Source organism: Haliaeetus albicilla, chromosome 20, assembly GCF_947461875.1.
Source record: "Haliaeetus albicilla chromosome 20, bHalAlb1.1, whole genome shotgun sequence".
NCBI classification, from domain to species: domain Eukaryota; kingdom Metazoa; phylum Chordata; class Aves; order Accipitriformes; family Accipitridae; genus Haliaeetus; species Haliaeetus albicilla.
Window position 1 is genome coordinate 24782628 of NC_091502.1, and position 26834 is coordinate 24809461.

The 26834-nt window shown below is 40.0% G+C and overlaps 1 protein-coding gene and 1 long non-coding RNA gene across 2 annotated transcripts in view; one reads left to right on the forward strand and one right to left on the reverse strand.

The window, feature by feature from the left end:
• ACER3 (alkaline ceramidase 3) overlaps positions 1–24921 on the reverse strand; it is a 60446-nt gene extending 35525 nt beyond the window's left edge. The window contains exons 1-2 of the mRNA XM_069808585.1: positions 24734–24921; positions 3008–3118 (exon numbers count right to left, since the gene is read on the reverse strand). Of these exons, the coding sequence (XP_069664686.1) occupies positions 3008–3118; positions 24734–24836 (214 nt within the window). The 5' untranslated portion in view covers positions 24837–24921. The remainder of the gene's footprint in view (positions 1–3007; positions 3119–24733) is intronic.
• A 172-nt stretch (positions 24922–25093) lies between these two features.
• LOC138690182 (uncharacterized) lies at positions 25094–26517 on the forward strand. The gene is made up of 2 exons (XR_011329011.1): positions 25094–25404; positions 25682–26517. It is a non-coding gene; the product is annotated as an uncharacterized lncRNA (long non-coding RNA).
• Positions 26518–26834: the final 317 nt, after the last annotated feature.

The window sequence follows — 26834 nt, forward strand, 5'->3', positions numbered from 1 at the left end:
CTAGAATATGAACCATTTGGGAATCATCGTTTCCCAGGATATATGAGGAAATGACATATGGCAGAACCTTATACAATACCACAGCATCATAAGGAACCATCCAAAAACGACTGCTTATTCTTCGAGGCAGTGACAGTCTGATGATTTGTTCCACCTACTTCATGAGATGCAACATGCTAAAGCAACTGCTTAAGATTATTCTTCATAATTTATAGGTTGATGAAATACTTCTCTGAAGGTTAAAAATCAGATCCAGTTCTTATTGAGTTCATTGACAACATCCCCTTGGAGCTGAAAAGCAGCAGAAATAAGGGCTGAGAACAGCATGCTGTATCTCAAAGTATGTGCTGAAAAGTGCAACTCAGTCTCCGCACCAGTGCGAACAAGAAATTCATTTGAACAGTTATTTAGAAATCCCCCTTCTTGTCCTGCCAACTTTGGATCTTAGCATATATGTGAAATGAACAGTGCTTCCCTAATTCAAAATGCATTTGGTTCAAAGAGGAAATAAATGTCAACAACAGAAATTGTGGGGTATAAAATGAAGCACTGAACACAGCGTGGTAAAACACAAAGGAACTGACAATCAGCTAAATATCTGGAAGTATCCAAAAGAAACAGCTGATTTGGATCAAAATAATGTCTAGAAACAACACTTCTTATGTTCTGAAATGCTAACAGATTTAATCTTCATGTCCGCTTTGACAGCTGTCTTTTAACATCTTGTAAAATCTCAGTAATGATTCAAAGTTGTTAAAACCTCACTAAAGTGCCCTCCCTTCCACCCCCACCTTCAGAGCAGAATTGTTAAAGAATTTCTACTTTAAACAAAACAACGCTTAGACACTACTAGCTAGTTAGAAGCTCTGCTGTATGGTCTTTAATGAAGCATGGCGCCTGAAGTGAAATCAGAAGTTTGTGTTAAATTCACTATCCCTTTACAAATTAAGTCTACGCTTGTCTGTTACAAATTAAGTAGAGTGAAATCTGTTAATAAATAAAATTACTGTAAAGGGAAAGAATTCTCTCTGGTACTTCCTTAAAAAAAAATTTCTATACGCTTACTCTACCTCGATTTCAGTATGCTTCTCATTCAGACACATGCACAGAAAGAATGCCAATGTTCCTGGCACATTTCAACTATATTTAAAATTCTGTTTATCTTCTCATTTGCTGCTTTTATTCTGTAGTAGAACAAATATTAAGAGGTTTGTGATTCCGAACCATCCTGTTCCTGTTTTTCACTGAGAAACTATAAAGCCTTCTATATTCCTTTACGTCTTTCAATTCAGCGATACCAATACTGAAGCAGAGACAAAGCAGAAGAGAAACATTTCTGGGAGTGACCTTTAATGTTAGGTTCCAACATACGAGATAAAAATCAAGCCATGCAACCATTTATCACTTCAGACAGGAGTCAAAGGCGTCCCAGTCACAGATGAGCAGAGCCCAGCTGGAACTCAGGACTGCCCTCCAGCACTGCTGTCAAATACGCAGGCTGACCTCCCCTTCGTGAACACCCAGAACAGTATAAAACTGAAGTCCATGGTATTTATTGTGATCAAAGACAGACATTTTTTTTTTCTTTTTTTAAACATTTTAAACATTAAACAGTATACGAGAAATGCCCACTCAGGGCAGTCTTGCTGTGACAGCCTGACACTCTGGTCAGATAGTGGCACACAGTGAAGTGTCACTGACAGAGGTAGCCACAAGTTACAGTGAAGACAGTCTCAAACACAGAGGGGTTTTTTTTGTTTGGGTTTTTTTGTTTGTTTTTTTTTTTGGGGGGGGGGGGGGGGTGTTAGAAAGAATGGCTGTATAGGATACTTTGATTCAGGAACACGTGAAGAGTCAGCTTCAGCAAATGCTTCCACACTGTTTCTTTCTCTGTCTTTTTAAAAGGAAATCTGACCTTTAAGAATTCCTTCTACCAAACTATTTTATACTGAGACAAAAATGAGTAATTACTCAAAACCATAAAATGCCTACAAATGGCTATTTGGAAAGTGTTCAGACAACATTCAATGCTGTACATTGGTGCTGCTTATCTTTCACATGTATCAGCAAAGCTGACGTAACTGAAAAATCACGAAGTTGTACCCAGTATATGTTACAGCTTAATTGGCATTAAGAATACATTTAGCATATGGATATGTGGTTTTCGACAATGTTTGTAAATACAGAAGTATGCCAATCTTAAAAGTAACATTTACAATAAACCGATCTCTTACCACTGAGAAGACTGGGAAAGATAGCCTCCACAGAGATAGGAGCTATAGCAAACATAGAAATCCTGTGAAACACAGAAATTCTGTGAAATCTACTTTGAGACCAAACTGCCAAATCTGAACCATCTTCAAACATCTTCTTTTCTCATAAGGAACATGACTTTTAGTTGCATAATTAGTGTTTTAAAGGAAGTTGGTTCTTTTCCAGATTTTGCTATTTTAGAAAAAACAGACCACCCTTAAGTTCACCTATGGACAAATGTCACATTGTTCTTCCGTCCCTGCAAAACTCCCCAGATATGATGGCAGTTAGGTCATTGGGTGATATATGCTAAAGAGGAACTGAAAACAAGTTCAAACTCATGAAAGAATGCTTTTCCAGTTCCTTCAAGATCTTGGCCATTTCTTGTATTACTACTCCATACAAATGTCACAAAAATATTAAATAGTGTGAAACTGTTTGGAAGTAGGACACACAAGACATCTTCTGTAAATCATCATAAAAGGACGTGGTAAGCTAAGATGCACTGAGCATGACTTAAAGCCAGAAAAGGATCACTTTAAAATCTCATAAAGTTATTTAATGAATTCTAACTTCAGGTCCTTCCAACAAATACCAATTTTCTGTAAATACTAACAAGTGTAACAAATTGAGGTTTACATTTCATACACATAGTATTTGGATTTAACTACTTGGTTTATTAATATTTGGATATTGTTCATTGCACATCTAAGCTCCCTTTATAATGAAAGAGCAAATTAAGTTTTACACATACCTGTAAGACACAAATATGCAGCTAAATACCGTTTTTCAAGGCCATCTTTATAGGTCTGAATCGCACCATAGATTGGAGGTAGAATGAAAATCAGGTTACTCACTGTGTTCCCTGTAGGACAGAGACCAAAAGCAGAGATTTAGAAGTGGGTACTATGCACTTTAAATAAATGAAGCTGCATTCACTCATTAAAGACAGGTTCAACAGTTTTCACCCAGAAAACTACACCTTTTCAGAAGTTGTCTTCTGCTTTCACACATAATGCAAAGTTAAATTTTGGTACAACACAGTTAACTACGTGAAGGCTAAGAACATTTTAACTCTTTCATCTTTTTTCACATGTATGGATAGTAATAAAATACTAAATTAAGTAAAAAGTTTGACTTAGATGGTTGTTGTGGTTTAACGCCAGCTGACAGCTAAGCCCCACGCAGCAGCTCACTCACTCCTCCCCAGTGGGGTGGGGGAGAGAATCGAAGGGTAAAAGTGAGAAAACTCATGGGCTGAGATAAAGACAGTTTAATAGGTAAAGAAAAAGCTGTGCACACAAGTAAAGCAAAACCAGGGAATTCATTCACTGCTTCCCACTGGCAGGCAGGAGTTCAGCCATCACCAGGACAGCAGGGCTCCATCACGCCTAACGGGGACTTGGGAAGACAAACGCCATCACTCCCAACGTCCCCCCTTCCTTCTTCTTCCCCAGCTTTATCTGCCGAGCATGACGTCCTATGGTCTGGGATCTCCCTTGGGTCGGTTGGGGTCAGCTGTCCCGGCTGTGTCCCCTCCAACTCTTTGTGCCCCCCCCCCAGCCTCCTCGCTGGTGGGGTGGGGGGAGAAGCAGAAAAGCCCTTGGCTCTGGGTAAGCCCTGCTCAGCAGGAACAAAAACATCCCTGTGTTATCAACACTGTTTTCAGCACAAATCCAAACCATAGCCCCATACCAGCTACTATGAAGAAAATTAACTCTGTCCAAGCCAAAACCAGCACAACGGTGCTTACCTTCTTGGCAGGAGGCAGATAAATAGGGTTCACAGCTCATGAATTAAAACCTGATTCCTTAAGGAGATAATAAGCCCCAAACAGTTCAAGCCTGGTATTTTAAAAGAGCCGTTTGTTTTTCTTTTCTTAAACCTATTCTTGGAACTCTCTCTTCCACACTCCCTTCGGATACTTTAAGGTCACCAAGTGACTCATTCCCAAATGAAAGCAGTTCAATCTTTACTATTAGTGTGCTAGTCACTGCGCAAACAAAGAAACAGCTGGATGAGATGCTGTATCACAGATCACAATGTGAGACCAAAGACTGTAAGAGGGTACGATAAAGAAAAGCAAAAAGTCAGAAGCCACTACTGATCAGCATGATAGGCAACTGTCAAAGCTTGTCAAGAGCCTGAACTTCAGCAGGACACCGCTGCTCTCCATCCCTGCTGCTGAAGCTGGGATGCAACGCAAAAGAAATAACACGTGTTGCAGAGATTGAAGAAAGCAAGAACAAGCCAGGAGCCCACCTCTCATACCAGGGGGCATGAAGACTCCTCCAGCACTGGGGAAGATCAGGGAACCTTTCTTTTCACTTTCTTTAAGACTACTATTCCAGTCTGATTTATGTGGGGTTTTTGAAACTGTCCTGGCCTATGCAAAAGTACAATGAAATATTGAGAAGTTAAAGTGAAGCATAAGGAAATGGTACATTTCTCAGCAGAAGGGATGCAGATTCAGCTTTTTAGCCTAACCACAAACCATAATTTTGAGAATAAAGGTTAAATAAAGGGAATAAAGTGACATGCAATTTGGGAAAAAGAGCAAATCTATTAAAAAAAGCAGAATGTTGCTTACATAAATTAAAATGCACTTTCACACGACATCAGTTAAACATACATAAAATTGAAACTCTAACTGCCAAACATCTCAATGAAATGTACAACGTATGAGGCTATGGAAAGGCCCAAAACCCCCTAATTCCAGCTTTTTTATTCAGCAGAAAATCTCAGAAGAGTTTCACTTTCTAAAACAAAGAACAAGAGTGAGCAGGCCATGTCTAAATCACTCCCCTAATTCAAGCATTGAGTTTTCAAGAGTCTTACTTCCCAAGATCCATCCCAAAGAAAAGTGAAAACTACCAAACTATGATCATACGAAGTATTACAGCACCTCTAGAACAAAAATCCATACTTTACACGTTTACAGAAAATTCAAACCCAAATGGAAAAATGGTTAGTTCTGAACATGTGAAGCAGAAGTGTACCTAGTTAACTTTAACAAGTTAGCTCTTCTAAAGTCTCATAAAGTAGATTCAAATCTCAGTTTGAGACAGCCTTCTTGACCAGGTAAAAATCGCATCTCTTTTTTATGAGACCTTTTTTAAATCACTTCCTTATCGATTTAACATCATGTCCTGCACAACCATGAATTTCACCAAGTTATAACAAGCAAAACAGAGATGTGCCAGAGATCTTACTCTTCTAGTCAGCTCTGTAGTAAGTTGCTCCATGTAAAAGAAGCCCAGCTGAAATCAAAACAGCTCTGCAAAAGACATACAAGTTTACACCAATATAAAAGGCCTTTTTCATGCTTAAATTCTTTGGGGAATCATTAACCTTTTACCACATTCCCACAGTGTTTCAATGGGCAGTGATTCATTTTCAGTGGAGACCAGGTTTGGAAGAAATCCACTAAAACTCAGTATTGTGTGGTACACTGACCATTACCATGTCCTCCCACAAATCATGCGAAGACGTCATCCAGCCTTGAAAAGAAGAGTAAAGGCTATGTAATCTGGATAGTGAATCTTCTGCTTTCCAAAGCGGTTCTCAACTATGCCCATTTTCAAAAGAAGTTATTAGACATTATATAACTATCACTGTTCAAGGTCAATTTATTATAAAAGTGCCAAAAACCTGGCAAAAATTCAAATATGAAAATGCCGAACAAAAGAAATACCATGATGTTTATCCATAACTGGGAAGGCACATGACTTCAGAAGAGATTTGCAGTAGGATATCAAACTTCAGATGGATGTAAGAATGCAGAGAAGAGATTCTTCTGCAGGAAAGTAAAGGTTTCGACACTTCCTGTAAAGCTATAATTATGTTAAATTTTTGAAAATTTATGACCGTTTAATCTAGGACCATCTTGCTGAGAGAGGAAATACCATAGACCTAATCTAGCTGTAAATTCCTGCCGTTCCTTCTCTGCACCTTTTGGCCCTACATTATTCAGAACATTTATAGCACGGATTAGGCAAGCCTATGTGCAAAACATACTTATTGAAAGCTGTGCAAATTTTTTAAAAAGGGAAATGGGGGCAGGGGAACAATGAAGTCCTCTGGGGTGCTGCTAGCAAAATTACTTCTTTCAAGAACAAAAACTACAAGGCCTCTTTCAAACCCAAGGTCCCTAGGAGTCTGTATTTCATAAAAGTCTAGATAGTCTTTACAGGATTATCCTCACACAGAATAGCTTATAAATCCATTAAAAGGGATTTTGATTAATTCCATCAAAAAACGGCAGTGGGATATGCACAGAGATTAGCAAACAATACCAAGAAAGACAAAAAAAGGTGACACAACTACAGACCCATAACTCTCAAGTTAATTAACAAACAAGGAAGTGAAACGAGTTTTGAGGGAAATAGATATGGAAGTTGAAAATGGGAAAAAAGTTGAACTGTCAAGAAACCTAATCTTTTTCTTTTTCACCAGATTTTCTTTTTTTAAAAAAAGGAAAAATATCACGCAACAGACCTCCTTGGAAAAACTAGAGATTGGAGAATTTGCAACTAAGGCAAGAGGCAGAAGGTATGGAAAAAATAATTTAAAAAGAGATTATTAGTTATGACTCTAAGAAATATAGATATCAGAAATTAGATGGATGCACGTGGATGGACCTGGGCTTAACTCTGTACAACATTCTTGCAGTATTTCAGTACTGAATCCAGTATTTCAGTACTGGATTCCTTGAATGCTGGTCCAGGGAGTGATCTAATTTTTCTTTAGTGACCAAAGACTGCTTCTCAGCATTTTATCTTCAGCATGTCTGTCAACAGAAAGGAGGACAAGATTATCAGAGGAAGAAATGAATCAACTCGCAGACTGAAATGACAGGAACGGGATTAAATAAGATGGCCAAGAACACGCCTTCCAATGCGAGTATGAATCCTTACTCCAAATGTAGGATTCATCTATTTGAAGAGGCAGAAAAGTGAATTAAGATTGCATGGTGACTGACTATAAGCCATCACCGTAGGCACCAAACCCCCTATGTTTATTTCCAGTAGAGGCAGGGAAAACAGTAATGTCTTCATGCAAGCCAATAGTAGAATACGCTGTTCTCCAGTTATCGATAAAAGAAAAGCGAAAGCACATCAGGTGCAGAGAAGCATCACTCAGATGGAAGTGATAAATGGGAGCTTACAATTGCTTAGTTCACCTAGCTTAACAAAACAAGGGCTGGATGGAATAAAACTGTGCTCTGTAAATATACCATGGGTAAATGCCAAGGAAAGGATGCTATTTGAACTAAAGGGTAATACTGACAAAAGAATAAATAGATATAAACTAAACCTAAATCAATGAAGGCTAGAATTAAGGGGAAACCTTCCCACTGAAGAGGAGGTATTAACAACTGCTTCCAACAGAAATGGGCAACATGATGAACCTACCTGCTTTCAGGGTGAAGCTCAGTAAGCTCAAAAGCCAGATTACATTATGTGGTGGCCTATCACAGGAGTAAAACGGGCCATGTCCACAAAGACTATACATGGTACTAGGTAAAGTGCTAAATTAATGTCTAAACATAATAAATGCAGACTGTGTGACTGACCTCACAAATTTTCATAAAAGTCTTTCAAGACTGTTTTAATGCAAACCATTGTTTCAAAATACTGTTTTATTCATTGAAAGAATGCCATATGGTACCAGAACAAAATCAAATTTATGCAAAACATCATTTCAACAGGCCTCTGTCTACAGGAAGGACAGCTGTATGGGTGTTAAACCACATCTGCACCCTGTTCTGCAAATACAACTGCAAAACCTGACAAGTCTTTTTTTACGATGCATGTACATTCAGAGTCATCTTCAGGTCCTAAAAAATATCCATATTATCATAAATACACAAAGATCTGTACAAAGACTGACCACCTCAAAGACAAAAAAATATGAGCTTAAAGAGGAAATAGTATTTACAGGCAAACATGGGCATAATATACTGCTTACTGTTATACAGACAGCTTGGTACAGTTAGAGTACACAAATTTGAAGAACCTTACTTTTATAAAGTTTCCATTTCCCCAAATATGTAGCTAATTCTACATTAGAAAGTAATTTCTACAATAAATTTGTATGAGGAGTCAAAAGGATAAAACAAGTAAAGTTGTAAATAAGTTGTAACAGAAGACAGTCATGAAGAAATAATACACAGGATGTAAAAACATCAGAACACAATACTAGGATTTAGGATATAGGTGCTGTTTTCAGTGAGGGAGGAAAAGCGCTATTATAAAAAAGAAGCAAAAATTGTCATCTTCAGCTTTTGACAAGGTGACCAACGTGATTCACACAGTGTTAAGAGATCCTTTTTCCTATGTTTGTACACAGAATGACTGCAAGATTTACCAATTGCAAGAATCTTTTCAAATGTTAAAATGCTCTTTCTCTGTCAAACAAATGAAGACTTTTCACTCTACTATGGTTTCAACAAGTCTCAAAACCAATAGAAACAGATGTTACCCTCAGAGAGCAAAGAAAATATTTGCAGCTAAAAAAGTTGACTATACATAAAAAGCTCATTTAAAATCAGGACTAACAAACACAACATTCATTACAGGCTTTCAGCCTCCCCTTAAGGACAACTGCACCTCACTGTGAAACAGGAGAAGGACAGTGGCTGCTATTTTCTAAAATAGATGCCTAAGTTGAAATAAAGTCAAAGTGTCCCTTTAAGTAAAACAAACAAGCAAGCAAGTAAAGAAGATTTTGAGGCTGAAAACATCCATTTCATTGTCTGGATATCATGGTGCCCTGCACAGTCAATTTTAGTGCACTTCCTGGATCACGTAGCTTTTTCTTTTTCCATCGCTGCATGAAGAAAATAAAAATAATTATAAAAACAAAGCTTGTCAGATGGCATCATGCAGAACTGAATCATCCTTCTATCTGCTTTCAGATATAAGGAATTCTATCTCTTGACTTTTGTTTCTGCAATCATCTCAAGCAGCTCTGGTGCAAACAACAGCTCATTATTAGAGGGTTTACCAAATTTGAAGAAATTGCAAAGCAACGCAATTCAGGCACATTTGAGAGCATAACCATCTACCATTAGGTACTGTCTCTTTTAAAGAAAGATTCTTCTCTTGGCACGATCTCTAGGGATATGAAACCGAAGAGGAACACACACAGAGAATAACAGCAAAAGAAAGGCATAAAAAGGGTAGTCCTGTGGCCCAGCAGCACCAGATAAGGTGAAACGATGAAAGACAGAAAGGTGCTTGGAAATTAGATTTGAACTGGAGGAGTAGGTAGCCTAACAGCTTAAAGACTGAGAAGGAATCTAGAGTATTTCCTTATAAGAATAAGAAACTCATTCAAATCTAATATGGGAGTCCTTGCTAAGATACAAGAACTTCACCGCTCACCTATCACAGCACTGTAAGTGTCAACAGAAGAATTAATTTGAATAAAATCCAACAAGTTTCAATACAGTATATGCTATATATTATCAGTCAATAATAACTAAGCCAGAGCCCAGAGGAGGTTTCTATCACTGACATTTCAAAATACAGGCACTTTATGATTGTTCAGAGGACACAACTACACAGAATCTGCTGTTTTGGCCACTAACTTCAATCTTGAGCTGTTTTCGCTTACGGCTTATCACCAGGAGGGCAGTATAGCAATTAGATTTTCACTTCCACCAGCCATTTTTAATATCTTCCACTTCAAAGTCTACAATAACTGCACTTCAGAGTGTCAGGAAATGAAAACTCCTGTCTCCATTTGATATTTCAGAAGGACCTCAAGGGGAGAAAACTGAGTCATCCCAACGGGAATTTTGCCAATGTGTAATTACTAAACTCCCTACTTGCTAATGCGCATGAAGGATCAATATAAACTTCCCGTTACTCAGTAAAACGCAACACAGCGTTACTCCAGGCTGGAGCACAGGACCAATGCTGACTTAAAATAAAAAATGGGGGCGGGGGGCTTTTAGAGTGTTTATTTTTAAGTGACAAGATCCATTTCTTACCTCCTGTAATTCTCCTTTCCAAATACTAAGCAAGCCTTGATTTTGTTTACCTGGACATTAACTGAAGTTGTAACTTCAGCAATTCAGCTGCAACTGGTATTAGCCACCACATTTCTAATAACAAAATGGGAAAAACACTGAAGGAAACAAATAGTGAAGCAACTACTGAACTGTATAAGCTATGTATGAAAGCTTCCTGAAGAACTACAAAAATGTGTACAGATAAATAACACTTCAAACTAATGTGTTATTAAACGGACTATTAGATCTCCCTAGGTATTTAAAATAAAAACAGAAATCTAAAGAGCAAGTTCATATAGATCATAGGAATCATAAAGTTAAAAGGTAGATAAAACACCATAGAAAAATGTGACAAAGTGAGTACATTACAAAGGAATGCTGCATTAATCTAGCCCTGTACAGATGTTGACATACTATTATGAGAAAAACTGTAAGGGACAAATGAGAGGGAGGGGTCAGATACAGCAACCAGGAGTACTACAAAGGAAAAGTAAGTTCTAAAAAACCCAACCAACCAACAACAAAAAGCACCAGCTACCTAAATCTTGGCCAGGCAGCAGCTACAAGAAAGCAATGTGGAATCCAACAGATTTACATGGGGGAAGGACTGAAAAAAAAAAAAAATTATTTGTATTACTAAAGAAGAGCAGGCTGACCAGCACTAACAAATTGAAACAAGGAAAAGGAAGTTTAGGCAGAACATCTAGAAATCAAGTTTATTTGGCAGCAACAACATATCCCAAAAGAAGCCATGAATCCTGGAACAGTTTCAAACAAGAGTGGACAACATGCTGCAAGATACATGACGAAAACAACACACCATGGGCAAAAAAAGGAAGCAAACAAGGCAAGAACACAGCCTCCTCCTCAATGCTAGCACCAACACAGATGCATACCACTAGTGTGAGGACACTGCGTTCCAGTCGGACATGTCTCAGCCCCAGCCACAACAGAGTGCTGCTTCCAGTAAGTCAAAGTGCTGGGACAAGGCCAAAAACAGTAAAGGCAGCACTGCTGCTGCAGCACTGGTGGCCAACTGGGAGGTTTTAGTGTTTAAAGTCAGCGTGGAGGGCACTGCTTCTAGATCTTCTACGCTGCTTCTCCCTTGTTGGGTCTCCATTTCTCCATGATATGTAAACGTACACTGATACCTTTCTGAACAAAAATTGCACAGGTGAACCATTTCAGTGATTTGCTGGATGGGGAGGGGTAATGAGGTAATTTTAGAAGGAAAAAAAAGATTAATTACTAACAACACAATTTGATTTTTATTCCCAGTGCTCATTTATGAGCAGTTCCAACATGCTGTGTCAAGCGATAGGTTCTGATTTATGGCCTTACACACTTTATATTCCAGCTGCAGAATTCATTCCCTTGGCATTAATCATACTAGTTCAGCTAATATTTTTGTAGATGGTTTTACTCTGATTACAGTATTTCGTGCTGCATTTGTGTTCTTCAAAACAATCAAAAGGTAATTAGAAGAAAAAGCTCTTGACATTCCTAACTAACAAAGCACACACAAGAAAGCTTAGTTCAAACCTGTAAAGTGTGGGTGTATTTTCTAATGCTCAAGCCTCTCTTTGGTATGCACATCTTACAAAAGCACTTATTATTGAACTGCTTCTGAATTGCCCTAGGTTACAATTAAGCTATCCTTTTCTCTACCCTCACCTCTCTGCAAAGTGCTTTGCTACGGTGTAGTGAAGACACTAGAAAATTAGAACCTAACAGGAGACTGTACTAACACTGACCTTGCTTCTTACGTGTATTATACTCAAAATGAGTGAAAGCTAATACTACATAAATCCAGATTTTAAAGCTCCACATGTTTCTTCACACAAAACCAATACACTTGCAATCCCAGAAACCCAACATTTGCATTCATAATGCAGATTTAAACTTAGATGGTGAAACATTCATTGCTGGGCTAAGAGGTTGTTGCTCTTCCCCCTCAAATCTAAAACATATTGGTTACCTATTTAGTCTCTGTTACAGCAGTGTCTGAGCAACCCCAATCTTCTGTGCACTTATCCTCAATATCCTTGCAAGAAGAGGACAGGCTAGAAGAGGGTGCCTGAGTCACAAAGAAACCTGCATAAAACTGAAGCCAGGACTTTTAAACACCAAAGTGTTCCTCTAGCCACTAGACCATCCTTACCTGCCACAATAAAAATGAATGAGTTCACCACAATACCTCTTGTAAATAAAGCTTCAATGTACATCAGAGTAAGAACTGCGTACTTCCAAGAAACAACGTTTTTGTCACCAATTCTTATGTTTATTGTAATGGAGTCCTCCTCCTCCTACTGGAATGCTTAAAGGCTATCACAAATGAAGAAGAAAGTACCTAAAGACCCAGAACTTGCATTGATGGGGTTTTTTTTTGAGGAAGGATGACTGATTTTTTTTTTTCAGAGGGATCTGTCTTGAAGCCTTTCATGAGTGAAATCCAAGGTCTGCACGAAATGCTGATCCTCAGAATGGGGTTAACAGGGCAGATTACAAAATGTGAAGGACCAACTGTGAAGTTCAACAGATAATTATGAGAGCAATTGCAAGAAGAATATTCTGAGGTGACAGGCCAGAATAAAGATAGCTACAAGAGCTAACTCAAAAAGCCACATTCCTCACTTTTGAAACCAGTTTTGCTAATTATCTTACTGTGGCTCTAACTATGTCTATCACACCTGTGACTCTTACAAGTGCAGGGCATTCTGAAGCATTAATAAACAGGTTTGGGGTTTTAAAGGGACCATTACATGAAAAGTAACAGTATTTAAGGATGTAACAAAGTGCTAGAATCTATCCTTGGCCATTTTTTGAGATTGCAGGAAGCAGCCTGGACAAATAAGATAGTCCACAGATCCTTTACAGGACATTTTATTCCCAATCCAAGATATCCACAATTAACGGGACTACAAGGAATAAACTTGCATTACAATTAGCTGATATGCCATCCTGTCATATTTTAATGTTGCTTTCCTAGAGTATGGGAAGCCTCATGGAAAAGAAAGCATCATTTCCCTGATAAACATGCACCTAAGATGATAGCAAGCAGACCAATTACTTTAAAGTACACCTGGAAGCATATTGCAAGTAAATTTAAAGTAAAAACAGTTGACATAGGCAGATCATTTGAAATATCAATCTAGAAAGCTCACTAAAAGCAAATGCTTACAGCTGGAAAATGCAATCAAAGTCTAAAGAGATTAGGCTGAGATGATGTAAAGTTAGAATATTACATGCAATAAGCTTGTTGCTGAAGGGCAGATTTGCTTCTCTTATAGCCTTTACTGGAAAACAAAATGAAACGTATTTTAAATGTTATTTTAAGACAGGTTGATGATGTCAGACTGGAAGGAAACAACTGAGACAGGGAAGCTTACACTGCAGCCACTGCTAAAACTAAGCAGTGACCAATACAATGTTACAGTGATCATCCATTTAATTTTCATCATACTTAACTCCTTCCAACCTTTCTTCTTCTATGCTGGTGTCACCATCGCGGCTTCATGTTCAGTTTCTGCACCAACTCCTCTAAGCCTAAGGGTCTATCCAGAGCAGAAAGCACAGCTTTTGGCAGCTGACAGTTTTGAGCTACCAGAATACATCCAGCCCAGCATCTGCCAGTCCTCATGACTATAAATAGAGATACCAACTTGAGGCACAGTAAGCTGTGGGTATCATCTCAGAGGCTCTGGTAGGTCTCTTCCAGGCACTGTGCAGTGACATACAAGAGACGAGCATTTGGGGAGCCCAATATGCTCACTGGATGGTACATGGCAGAGAATAATGCGTGTCAGTGCTCTTTCCCAGATATTTGTAGCTTTAGTTTGAGTGGCCTTTCTTTGAAATCCAAATCCTCTTGCTTCTCTCCCTTTCTTACTATCAGTGTGGACTTCCCCTGGGTGTCCAGAGCGATTAAGTCTCTCCTACTAATGACTCATGCCATTCCTTTGCATTTTGCCCTAGCTGGATGGTAGGAAATAAAAGGCGAGATGCTATGTGACAAATGTAAAACAGAGCACATGGGGATAAAGAAACTAGTCAGCAACCACTGTCTGATTCAGATACACAGTAACCATTCAAACACTGATTGGTGATATTCCCCCTCTTATCAGCAGTACTAATAGAAAAATCCCATCTGTAACTAACTATCTTTTTTTGCAGGACTGCCTTAAATGAAAAATCCTAAGGCTACCTGGAACACGTGATAAAAGAAGGGCACCGGATCTCAGCAACTACAGGGACTCTTCTTCTTCACTCCTAAATACCCAACTTTATCTCTTTTACGTAGGCACTTCTTTTCTCTAAAGTCGTCATAAGCTTTTCCAGTTAATATGACAACCTCCAGCAAGAACTTTCAACAGTATCCAATTAATTCACTAACCCAAGACTCTAAGGTTGTTGCTCCTGATTCACAACCTCTAACTCCAACTCTATTCTTTAGTCACTGTCCAATTGTCATTTCAAGACAACTTTCTTGTTCTTGTTTGAAAAATGAAAAGAAAAAAATTGGTAATTGCCTATCTGCCCACAAACCTTGGCACTAGCTATTTATCTAGAGGGAAAGTGGAGCTGCTTCTCCACAAAGACAGTAAGATCAAAGTCCAAATCTTAAGTATCTCACAATCTAAACCAAATACAGGAAGAGATATACAACACATTGAAGGTTTAAGCTTTAAAGACTGTCTTTTTGTTATAAATATAACTTAATATCATACCTACAAAGTAACAGTTCATAGGGCGGGTGGCAAGCATTTGGGCAGAAGTCAGTTTTACTGAATAATAAACAGCCAGAAACTGAACACAAAATCAACCAAGTTCCCGGCACAAATGGTGGCTCAAAGACTGGCAGAGGAAACTTTCAGAGGACAGATTTGAGACAAATGTGGAAAAAGTACCACAAAGGACAAAAAGAAAAAAAGTTAATGCAAAAGCCACGTGGAAATCAGCATGGAAGAGTTTAAAGGCAGGAAAAAAAGTGAAGAGCTTGGAAGAGAATGCATTTAAGAAAAGGAAATCGCTTTAAAATATTTATCTGCAGCCTATAGAACAGAGAAAGAAGAAAAGGACAAGAAAAATTAAATTGGGATGGACTCAAGAGTTTTAGCATTTGAGTACCGTGCTGATGTTAGACATTGTGCTGAAGACTGTATTCTGAGGGGCCTCATAGGAAGATAAAACTTGGGCCTTGAAAGATTTAACAGCCACCAAACCCCAAACCTCTGAGTGAAAAGCAACTGTGATATCACAGATCACAAAGCCATAGCAGTTTGTTTAAGTGAGCGAAAACAACATCTGCTCTATGATTTCACTACCACGGTGCACTTCTCTGCTGCTTTCCAAGGCATCTACACAATTCAATTGAGCTGATTCTTATTAGAGACCGCACTCACCAGCTCGAAAGAGACACAAACGATACAAACTGGCAACGCTCATCTGGTTTTCACTCTGCTACTTGTAAAGAAAGCCATGAACTTCCACAGTGCTTCTGCTAGCTGAAGCTTTATGGAGGTGGCATTAAACTATACCCATTTGCAGAATGCAGATCTGCAGGTACAGGGCACTACGCACAAAAGTGCATTGCCAATCTTCTTTCTAAATTTCTGTTACTAAGTTGAAAAAAAAAAAGAAAAATGTTTTGCTTCTCCAATTTTCCAAGCTGTTTACTCATGCACTGATCATCATGTTGATAACAGTTAGTTCTCTCTGCCTATATGGGTAATTTCTACAACTGTGAAAAGGACCTGGGGGGGAAAAAAAAAAAAAAAGAAAATCCCGAAGGAAAAAAAAAGATAAAGGCATCAGTTTTCACTCATGAGTAAAATATCACCTGGAGCAACTCTGAGTTTATATATTTTGTACTTTTTTTCCTCAAGTCTATAAGATTTAAAACCTGAAAAAAAATCTGTATCCTGTGGGAGGAATGCAGGGAATATCTGTAGAAATACACCCTGCAGCTTTCCTCCTGAGTGTAATAACCCACAGAGCAGGCTCCGCAGCTTGCCTGCTGCAGTCTGGGGCCAGCACTAGACCTGGCAGTCTCTGGCAGGAGAACAGCACTGGAAACTCCCTCCAAGAGCAATCAAGCCTATAATGAGAATTACACAAACATATCCTTTCTTATACAGCAAACCTTTTTATGTACTTGAGAGGAAAAACACGCCCAGTTTTCCACAGAAGAAATACGAATTCCACTCTGTGACAATAAAATCAATTCTTTGAGTCATTTTAGCTCCCTGATGTCGTTGACCCATTTGATTTCAGAGAAAGCCAGATCTGCAGATCCTGTTTCTCAAAGACATTTAAGTAATTTTTCAGCTATCCCTGGGTTTCCTCATTGTAAGGTTGAAACACCCATTAGAAGGGATCACAGTAGCATGCTTTCCAGTTGGGAAGCAGGTCTGTGCCTGAACGAACAAATGGTATTGACCAGGGAAGATGAAGAAAACTGATGAACAAATGACAGATCTAATGCAGAAACACTCTGTCCCAAGATTATCAGTGTCCAGACTATTTTTAATGCTCAACTATGCTACACAGCTGTACAGGATGCCTTCTTTGATCTAACACTGCATCTGATTCCTAGATGCTGGATCTTGTCCAAATGAAAACCCTTATCCAACTGGAATTAGCAATTACTAAAATTCCACCCTACAGGGTAGTAGCATCTTGAGCTTCCGCTGCAAATGATGAGCTCATTAAAGCACTGTGTAAATCAGAGAGCTTCCAAGAGTCATGTTTCATGATCATGAAGTTTATACCTTGAAATCCTACTAGTTGGAATTCATACAAAACATACTCTGGTCCTTTGCAATACACCCATGACTTACAGAACAGCAGATGTGAATGAAGAAACTGAGGGAGAGTCACAGCTAGTATGAGTTACATACACTGTCCTGGCTTCACTCACCTCATGCTGTTAGGTAGAGGCAGATGTTCAGCTCACCCTCAACACCATGTTTTTTTCTAATTCTACTTGTCTGCTTTCCTACCTAAAGAAGACCAAGCCTTGCCTTCTCCTCAAACCTAGAAGTCAAGTCTCAAACTGACATCCTGAACCTTGTCCAGCTGAACCCGCCCACACTCTTGTCCCCTTCTCCAGCTCTTCTGGTTAGAGAGGAGCATCAGGACAATGTTGCCTGGACTAGGCTGCAAGGGAAAATACCCTCTTGCTCACAAAGCCAGCTGGAGATCCCTTAAGAGACACACAATCTGCACACATCATTCCAGGGTCACTCCAAGGACACTGGATTCAGAAAACAAATCCAAAGGAACCAAGGAATAATGCAAAAAAGCCAAATAAAATAAAATAAAGCCCCAGGACACAGCTGGGAAACAGATACACTCCTGGACACTCATCTCAATTTTAAAATAAAGTTTGGAATTTCCCTCAGGAAAGCTCTGCAACGTGGAGGGCAGGTTGAGTCACCATTTGGTGGAAAGGCAAAGAACTGGAGTGGAACCTTGTAAGACTGGGGGAGGCACGAAAGGTGTGTCTCCCCACCAGGACTGATAGAGAGGGCTACTTCTGCCTCCCAAACTCCAGACACACTGAAGTACATACTATGCCAGAGGTCAATGGACCTTAGCGTAAAGGAGATAATGATCCTACAGATCCTGACTGCACTAATCACTTTGAAAACATCAGTGCATATGCAGTGTATTTCTTCAAGGAAATTAATTTTTAAAAAAAGAGAGAAAAATATAGCCTAGTCAGACACCTCAGGTTTTTGAGCTAGCACAAACCCCCCAAGTATTTTACAGTTGCACTTTCAAGTGGACAAAAGGGTCTGTGCCTGAAGCCTTAAATCTAAACAGTGCGCAGCAAAATCACTGGGACCCTACCAGGAGCTTACCTCTGTGGGGATATTCAGATCAATTAATGGTAAAAGATCAACATTAAAGCAGTGCTGCTTTGGTTTTTTTGAGTTGTAACATGCTCTAGAAACTTCTCTCTTCCTGACAGCTTCCTTCCTTCTTTGTAGTGCTTCCACAACCACAGAATTACCAAGCACCTTTAATTCATGGAGCAGCTCAGCTCCTCTGCTAACAGACTGAAAAATGGCTGTAATTAATGAGACCAGTATAAAGAGCCCCACACCTAGAAAACTCAAAGTAATCAAAAGTAGCTTTTCCCTGATAACCACTTGTAAGTGGGTTCCCTTCTAGCATTATACATTTCATTTTTTTGGTACATATTTTGAATTAAAAGAACTCTTCACATTTTCTTAACCCTTCATGATCCACGAACCTTTCTATGATCCTCTTTAGGCTTTTGAGGCAGCCAGAAAAACAGTCAAGTGTGTTAGGACTTGCATGTGTTGCAAGATAAAACAACCATATACTGCTGAGCTGTTGGGACTGGAGACAACTCCCAGAGTTCCTTTGAACATTTTTGCAGCACTTATTAAATCTTTCTTTTGTTTAAAAAACATCTTCCCCACTGATCTGTGGAAGGCTCCAGCAATTATGGAAAACGCATTACATAAACAGCAGTTTCACACACACACACAAAGACACAACAGACTAAAGACATTTTTGTCTTTCAATTATGACAACAGTCATTTTTAAGTGTGAATAAAGGCTCATTTAAAGGCATTTAAAAGTCAGCAGTGTCCTTTACCATAATTTATTTTACATTAATCTTCCTATTTCTAGCTACAAATATATATTCTGCAAATTCATATCATGCAGTTCATAAACCTGTCTGCCTTAGTTTGCACATAAGCAAAATTAAATTGTACAAATGCCACTGCTCTGTTACCATTTGGAGTAGCAGATGTCCAATTGCCAGCTGTACAAGTACTGAATATGAAGCACTAATTACAGAGTAATCAAATGCTTTGTTAAACCATATTTAAGAATTTTATTGTCACTTAATAACTACACAAGTATTGGTAGATAAACACACACGTGGTCCATTACCACAGCATCCATCAAGTTTTAAGCATATCCATAATGTGATGGATAAACAAGAACTGTTGATTGGACCAATGTAGACTTTCCAAAAGCCTTTGACCCTGTCTTTCAACGAAAGCTCTTGGGAAAACAGAAAATTAAGCTGTCAGGAAATGAAAGCTAGAGATGCATCATGGATTAGAAAGTGGCAAAGAAACAAAACAAAACAAAAAAATAGTATTTTTTTTTAAATATAAATAATTAATTTTGGCAAAATGCATCAAAACAGTGCACAAGATTATCTTCAGGCTTAAGTCAAGTATATACATTTACAACCTGGGAAGGGAAATAAATTAATGCAACAGTATTTGCCACCGACTCAAAATCACTTAAAATCATTAAAGAAATGAGAAAGCACAACAGCAGAGACCATCCAACAGGCTTAGGATTTCATTTCTGCTACGTTATTCTTTGACAGAAGGAACCCCTCTTTCAACTTCTTTTTTGTCCGCAGCACAAAAAGCAAGCTAGAAGCGTTCATCTTAAAAAGCATCCCACAGCTGAGCACTGTTCTGTACACTCCACTTGACTTTATAGCCACCATCAATTAGTTTAATTTTCCCTTTACCTTTTCGTCTGTACTGCCCTCTAAATTGAGGGAGCTCCCTCAAGGAGCCCGAAAAATTTAAAGAGGAAACCTGTGATGTGGCTTCCTGCAATTAAGTCATTAAAGTTACACATTCAAATCCATTTCATTCTTAAAGTCTGTGAGGCTGTGACATTGTCTTCTCTTAAATCGCACTTTAGAACTTATCTGTGTCATGGTGTCTTTAAATGATTCAGCCACAGCCAGACAGTTGGGCTGATCACACCCAATTAATCCTGATGATTCTTCCTTCACCTGCCACTTTATTATTGAAAGAACAGACACAGCTCTTGAAGCTAGACAGAGTTGGCTTTATTTTATTTTTTTAACTTGCATGGATAGTACCTAGCCCAACAAACTCTGGCTGCTTTCCAAAGCCTCTGGCAAAAGAGGCAAAATACAGCAGGATGCCCAAAAGGAACAGGTGACAGCACATATGTGGCAGTCAAAAAAAAATCAATATTAATGACATTATTCTAACTTTAAGTAAATTTTGCAAGTTGTTAAGTTCTAAAGTAATGATCCCCATGCAAAACAGAGATCTGTACATCTTTGACAGCTGCCTTTTTTGAGCAAAGCTTGAAAAAAAAAAAAACCCAAACCCTCAGTATTTTTGTGTCACTGTTCACAATGTAGAGAATGCTTGGATGGCATTCTACATATTAATGAGATATCTCACATCTAACACAGGTAACAGTCATCTTATCTCAATCATTTATCTCCTGTCTGAAGAAAAAATAGGAAGGATTTAAGGAAGAGCAGCAAAAGTGGCTAGAAACGTGGGCAGATTCTCATGATCTCTTTGGTTGTTTTGTTGGGGTTTTTTTCCTAAATAAGGGTCCCATAAGGAAAGCACAGTTACAAATATTTGTTTATCAGATCTCTAATGAAAACAAAAAGCAATGGATTTAACTCTGGTAATTAAAAAAAAAAATAATCTTTTCTTATATGAAGGTAGCAGAAAGTACTGAGACAGGAGCAGAAGCCAAGAAAGAAACGATTTCACCAATTCCTTGAGAAGCCTGAAGCTATATTTCAGATGTTTGCTGCTGTAAATGCCAACATAAGGATATACTATCTCAAAAGCAGTCATGTTGTAGACAATGTGTATTACTCATGGGCAATGATAGCTCAAGGCAGTATTCCACATACCTGGAAACATCACTCAAGTTTGGTCCAACTGAAACACAGCACTGAGTTGATAACAACAACAAACTCACCTCCATGATTCTCCTGACTGAGAATTCTAAGCCCTCGAGTCCACACAGGGGTCCTTTGAATTTAAAGTATTTGTTTAAATTGATACTACTCTCCATGTTTTCAACAAAGGAAATCTATGAAGATTAGTTATATCCACTCCTCATACTCTACAAGACAAGCACTTCTTACAGGGATGACAGCGAATGCAAGAAGGGTAAGGCACTTGTCATATAGATATTCACATCAAAACAGACTGAACACTACATGGGCTAAACTGGCCTGAAACATCAACCCTGCTAAAATAAAGGAGTAAACTGCAACATTTAAGCACTTAGTGTTAAAGAACAGCAGTTATATGTGACCTTGTTCTGTTTGTTTGGGTGGGAGAATGCTGCTGTTTTCCTTTATTATTGTTATTTTGCTTAAGTTGGTGTACAAAAGCTTGGGTAATTCAGCATACAAGCACTGGGAGCTGGAAAAGATTAGTTTAAGGAAAAAAAAAAAAAAAGCATCTCTACTTGCCCTCTAGCACACAGGAGTCAATCCAAAACTCCTGAGAAACCCTGAAGGAGGAATTACTACACCATACAATAGATTTGATCAGTGAGAGATAGAAGAGTCATTTTAGGGCTTAAAACAGTTAAGCTAACAAAATAATTCTTTTCAATTGGTCTTCAATTTCAATTGGTCTTCCATTTCAATTGGTTTAATATTCTACAGAAGGATGTAGAGCAGTTAGTCATCCACCTCCACAAGGGAGGAAAACTGGCTAGGTGTAGACTCAGAAAGGCAAGAAAATGCATTTTTCATTATTAAAAAGATGAATCTTTGAATACAGGTGCTTGTGTTTGGGATACATCAAGAGAATGCAAGTATGAAGTGCTACAAAAACACCTTACCTCCTCTTCACATCTCTGAATACACACAATTGATTAGGGGCCATCATTTACACTAACTCTTTAAAGAGTGAATGGCAAAGAACTGCATGTAGGCTTCTGGAACACAATGTAGCAATTTGTACTAAAATTAGCATATTAAACCAAATTGCTAAATGGCACAGAGATGTAATTTGTACAACAAGCTTGCAGTTTGGCTCTTCAGCCTGCAACCTAAGGAAAATATATTTGATTTGGACCTGCCAGTATTCTTCAAGCTTCGGGCCTCCAATAATTTCTTATAAATTATTTGTACCAAACATTTAATTCAAAATTTTTAAATACCATCAGCTTAACTGAGTGGTACCAAGACAGTGAAGAGTCAGAAAGCTATTTTCACTCTTCTGTAAGGTAACACTTAAAATAATACAGGCTGTGCATGAGTTTTAAAAACAGTATCAGAGACATCAAAAATGACCACAGTGAAAACTCTTGAGAGAGGTGAGAAAAATATTTTTGTACTTTCTGGTTTGTTTGCTCTCTGAATTTGAATTTTTGATAGAGTAAGGAGGCCATAAAGGCACAGCTACTGACAGAAGACCACTGGGCAAAACAGACCCCAAATATACTCTCAGCTCTTCTGCTAAAGCAACTAGATTTCAGGGTAACATCTCTCTGATCTTCCAAAATAATTATCTTCACATTAAGTATTTTAGAGAAAGTTGGGAAAGACCCTTTAGTTGTTTTATGAAAGATACATTGCCAACCAACTTCTGCTGGCTAAGATTTAAATGCAGTGGGTTCGTATCATTAAAAAAAAAATTTATTTCCTCTGACCCCAAAAGTGCAGTTACAGAATTATTGCTGAAGAAAATCTAAACCTTCTTGACATCTCTACTGAAATTATCTACTGTTAAGGTAACCCTAAAATAAAGTGGGCTTATTTACTGTTTTGCTTTTTAAACTTGGACCATTTAAATGTTTTCATTTACAGCACAGCCCTTACACACATCTTTTTCAGCACAACTGACAGACCAACAAACTGTGGTCCCAAACACAAAAACCATAAAGGACGGACCAGACCTTCCACAATAAGTCCCTTTTTCTTCAGAACACACACTTTTCCACCTCCTACCATTAATCTCATCCTCATCTTCCTTCTCCTGCATAATCTAGAAGCAGATAAAAAGTATCAGTTCAATCAGTTCACAAGGCCAACAATGCGGGGATTATTTCAAAAACTTATGTGCTAGTCAAATTTATTTTTACATGGATGAAGCAACAGAGCTTCCTCTTCCCTATGAGGATTATCTCACAAATTACTTTTACCACAAGGAAAACACACACTTTGCAAAAGTCTCATTCTATTTAAAAACTTCTAAGTTTGTCCCATTTTAAGAGTATTTAATTTTGTTCCTTCTTCAGCTGGCCTTTCTCTTCTCAGCCATAAATCTACACACCAACTTCCTTCCCCCCCCGCCAAGTTCCTATGCCGCCTATGCTACTCAGATCCTGTACTCCTTCCCATTCCCACACTCTGAAACCTCTTTCACAACTATTCATTTTGGTCCTTCACCCATGTCAGTGTCTGTAACCAGGAGTCACAGCCTGGCATGGACACCCTCCATCTCCTGCATGCCAGGCTCTTCCAAGGTGCTGCTGAAGCATCCCAGCTATGCAAAAGGCCTCCTCAGATTGCCCACTCCAAGCACTTCAGGGTAGGCGAGCCTGTATTATTCTCCTAGAGTCCTAACACTCCAAAAGCAGCCGCCTATCTTATATGCATGAAAGCTTTTTGTAGGACAGGGCGTAACTACAACTACTACACCCTTTAAAGTTATTACCCAGGATACAAAAATATTTAATTTTTCAGCAAAACATCAGTGACAGAGGGCTTGATCCTTTACCTGCTGCCACAATATACTCCCTTCTAAAGCACCTGCTGGATGACCCTGTAGTCGAAGCACCTTTTTTCTTCCCTAAAATGCGCTTGAATATATCTAAGTTCCTGACTGCCTCTGAATAACAGAGTTTTGAGGTCAGAACAACAGCCTGCTCTCTTGCTGTTGCTCCGAGCTATCCTAAAAGACCACCACCTGCAACAGAGCAACCTAATGACGGTCAAGACCCATCAAAGACCAGCTGGGTGAAGGTCTCTCTCCAGGATGAAGACCATCTCTTCCGTACCCAGATACCTTCTCCCTCCCTGAACTGGTTTGGTTTGACCGGCCGTGGCTGGGCAGATGGTCCCATCTCAAGGGGAGCAGACCTGCAGACCCCCGCAGCTTTACAGCACGGCACCCCGAGCACGATTTGGGTGAAAACTCCCCTCTTCAGCCATCCGCGCGGTGCCGCACGACCACCCCTGCCCCAGTGCCGAGCCCCCCCGAGACCCACCTCACCCGGCCACCCCCTCGATGCCTCCCCAAACCCCCGGACACCCTCCTCCTGCCTGACCATCACTTCGGACGCAGGCCGAAGGGACAGACTTGGGATGGGGGGGCCAAAAACCACGCTGGGGCATGGGGGAGACAGGGGGCTACACCACCCCCTCGTTAAGACTCGGATTTGAGGAGGAAGGGGACAGGAAAATAGCCATTTCCACCCGCCGGGGCTAGCTGAGGGGCAGGGGCCCCCGTTATCCAGCCATTTGCTCCCCTCAGGAAAGAGGGGCCACGGAGGAGGGGGGATTCCACTGCCGCGGGGCCTAGTCGGTGGAGTGAGGGCACGGAGGTCCGGGGAGGAAGGCGGAGGGTGGGGGGAGAAGGTGTCTGAGGCGGCGGCGGGACGCGGCCCCCGGGGCAGGGGCAGGGGCCGGGAGCGGCCACTCACAGAACTCGGCGATGTAGTAGGAGACGGCGTAGTTCTCCTCACACCACTCCAAGGTGGAGGTCGGCGGGCCCCAGTAACCCTCCCGGTCAGCTGCCGGAGCCATCGCGGCACCCGCTTTTCAGGCCAAAGAGGAGCAAAAGGGGAAAGGGGAGGAGGGAGAAGGGCGCCGGGCCCGGAGCGCAGCGGCAGCGGGCGGGAACCGGCGCTGGGCCCGCCCGGCCGGGGGAGGAACCGCGGGGAGAGGGGAAGGCGGGCAGGCCGCGGGTTGCCATGGCGACGGGTTGAGGCCTGCGGGCGCGGGAGGGCCGGGGCGGGCGGCGTCGCGTTGGTCTGAGGCGGCGGGGGGGGGGGAATCTTGAAGGGAAGAAAAGTGTTGAGGTAAAAAAGGCAGATTTAGGGAAGATCCGAGGGGAGAGGCCGGCTGGGAGGACGTTTGGCTCAGAGGGCCCGCGCGACGGCCCTGTGGAGAGGAGGCAGGGAGGGAGGCAGGGCGCCATCGCGGCCGCGCTCTCTCCTCACCCGCTTTTCGGGGAAAAGGACGCTGCCCCGGGTCGGTTCGGTGGCACTGAGGTGGTTTCCCCTTCTCTCTGTTTTTCCTCGTAGGCTGCAGGGAGGGTTTGTAACGCGAGCGAGGCAGCGCGCTCGGTTCGTGTTTTTAAATGAGGAGGCAAGTGTTTCTCGTACTCGTGGGCTGGGAGGAGGAAGGAGGGTTTTTTATAGCGCTGCCTACTACACGGGGGTTTTCTCTCATCTGATGCCTTATTTAGTTTCCTCGGTGCTTACTACGCGTACTATACTTACACCCGTAATATGCAAAGTGCTTTTCAAGCAGAGTTGGTATCCAAAGGCAAGTAGAGTCTAAAAAGGGAAAGACTTGAAACACATGGGAAAAGAGTAAAGCGCACAAGTAAAGGCCTAATAATATCGTGGGTTTTACGTTTCAGAAAGAGGTCCGAAGACTTGAGGAGAAGCTTTAGGCAGACCTTGTGGGCTGTACACAGTGCTTATAGCCTGCCGGTCAGCAGAATTTATTATATCTGCAGATGAACACACAAACTTCTTTTTCCACATCTTATTTCTCCTCGCCTCCCCTTTTGTAAGCTAAAAAACTCCAATCTAAACACAGACCTTTCCTGGTGTAAATGCTGATGTTTCATAATGTATACATGTATCATGAAGAATAACCTGCCTTCTGCAGTTCCGCTTGTATATGATTGCTTTCGGCATCAGGTAGAGATGTGTTTAACATTTTTCATAGTGATATAAAGCCTTCAAAGCAAAATTGATTTTAGTGATGGCAATGATAAAATACTTAGATTGTCAAAACATCATCAAAATCACTGTGCATTTTTTTGTGCAGACCCATCTTTTTATTTTTTTCAGACCTAGATTATCCTCCCCAGATTTAGACTTTCAAGACTGAGGTCTGGAAGAGTACCAAACTGATTCAGAAGCACAAAACCGGTTGTAAACAATGAGGAGGATTCTAGCCTGCTTGATGCACTTTAGCTTTTTGGACTTTTGAAGGTTCCATTTATATAGTAAGGAAGGCTCTGATCTATCTTTTGTTATCATGGTTAGCCATTTTAAGATTAAAAGTTCTTAACAGAAAAATATTTCAAAGTTTGAAATTGCAGTAGTCCAGAAACTAAAGAAATAACTATTAAATATCCCATTGGCACACCAGGAGCACAGAATGGGAACAATATGAAAAACCAAGCAATTTGGATACTATTAAATTACAGTTGGCTTTAAATAAATAATTTGAAATATTGGTGCTTGTTTCTTTTCTCATCACATGCATGCTGGCCATGAGAAGATTTGTAACTGCAGTAGAAGGGGAAGTCAGACACGAAACTGGCTTTAAAACTGGGCAAGATAAATTAATGAAAGATTGTATGGGGTAGATAACAACAACAATGTGGGTTGTTATCCATTCTGTTTTTTCTAGATAGAAAGACAAGCCAAAACGTATAACTAGCCCTTAATTTGAGTAATTGGGGAATTTTTGTTTACTATTTGACACGTTTCTGTAGTATTCTCCATCACAATATGCATTTACTTCTGACTTACACTGTGGTTTGGTTCTGTGCTTTTGAAC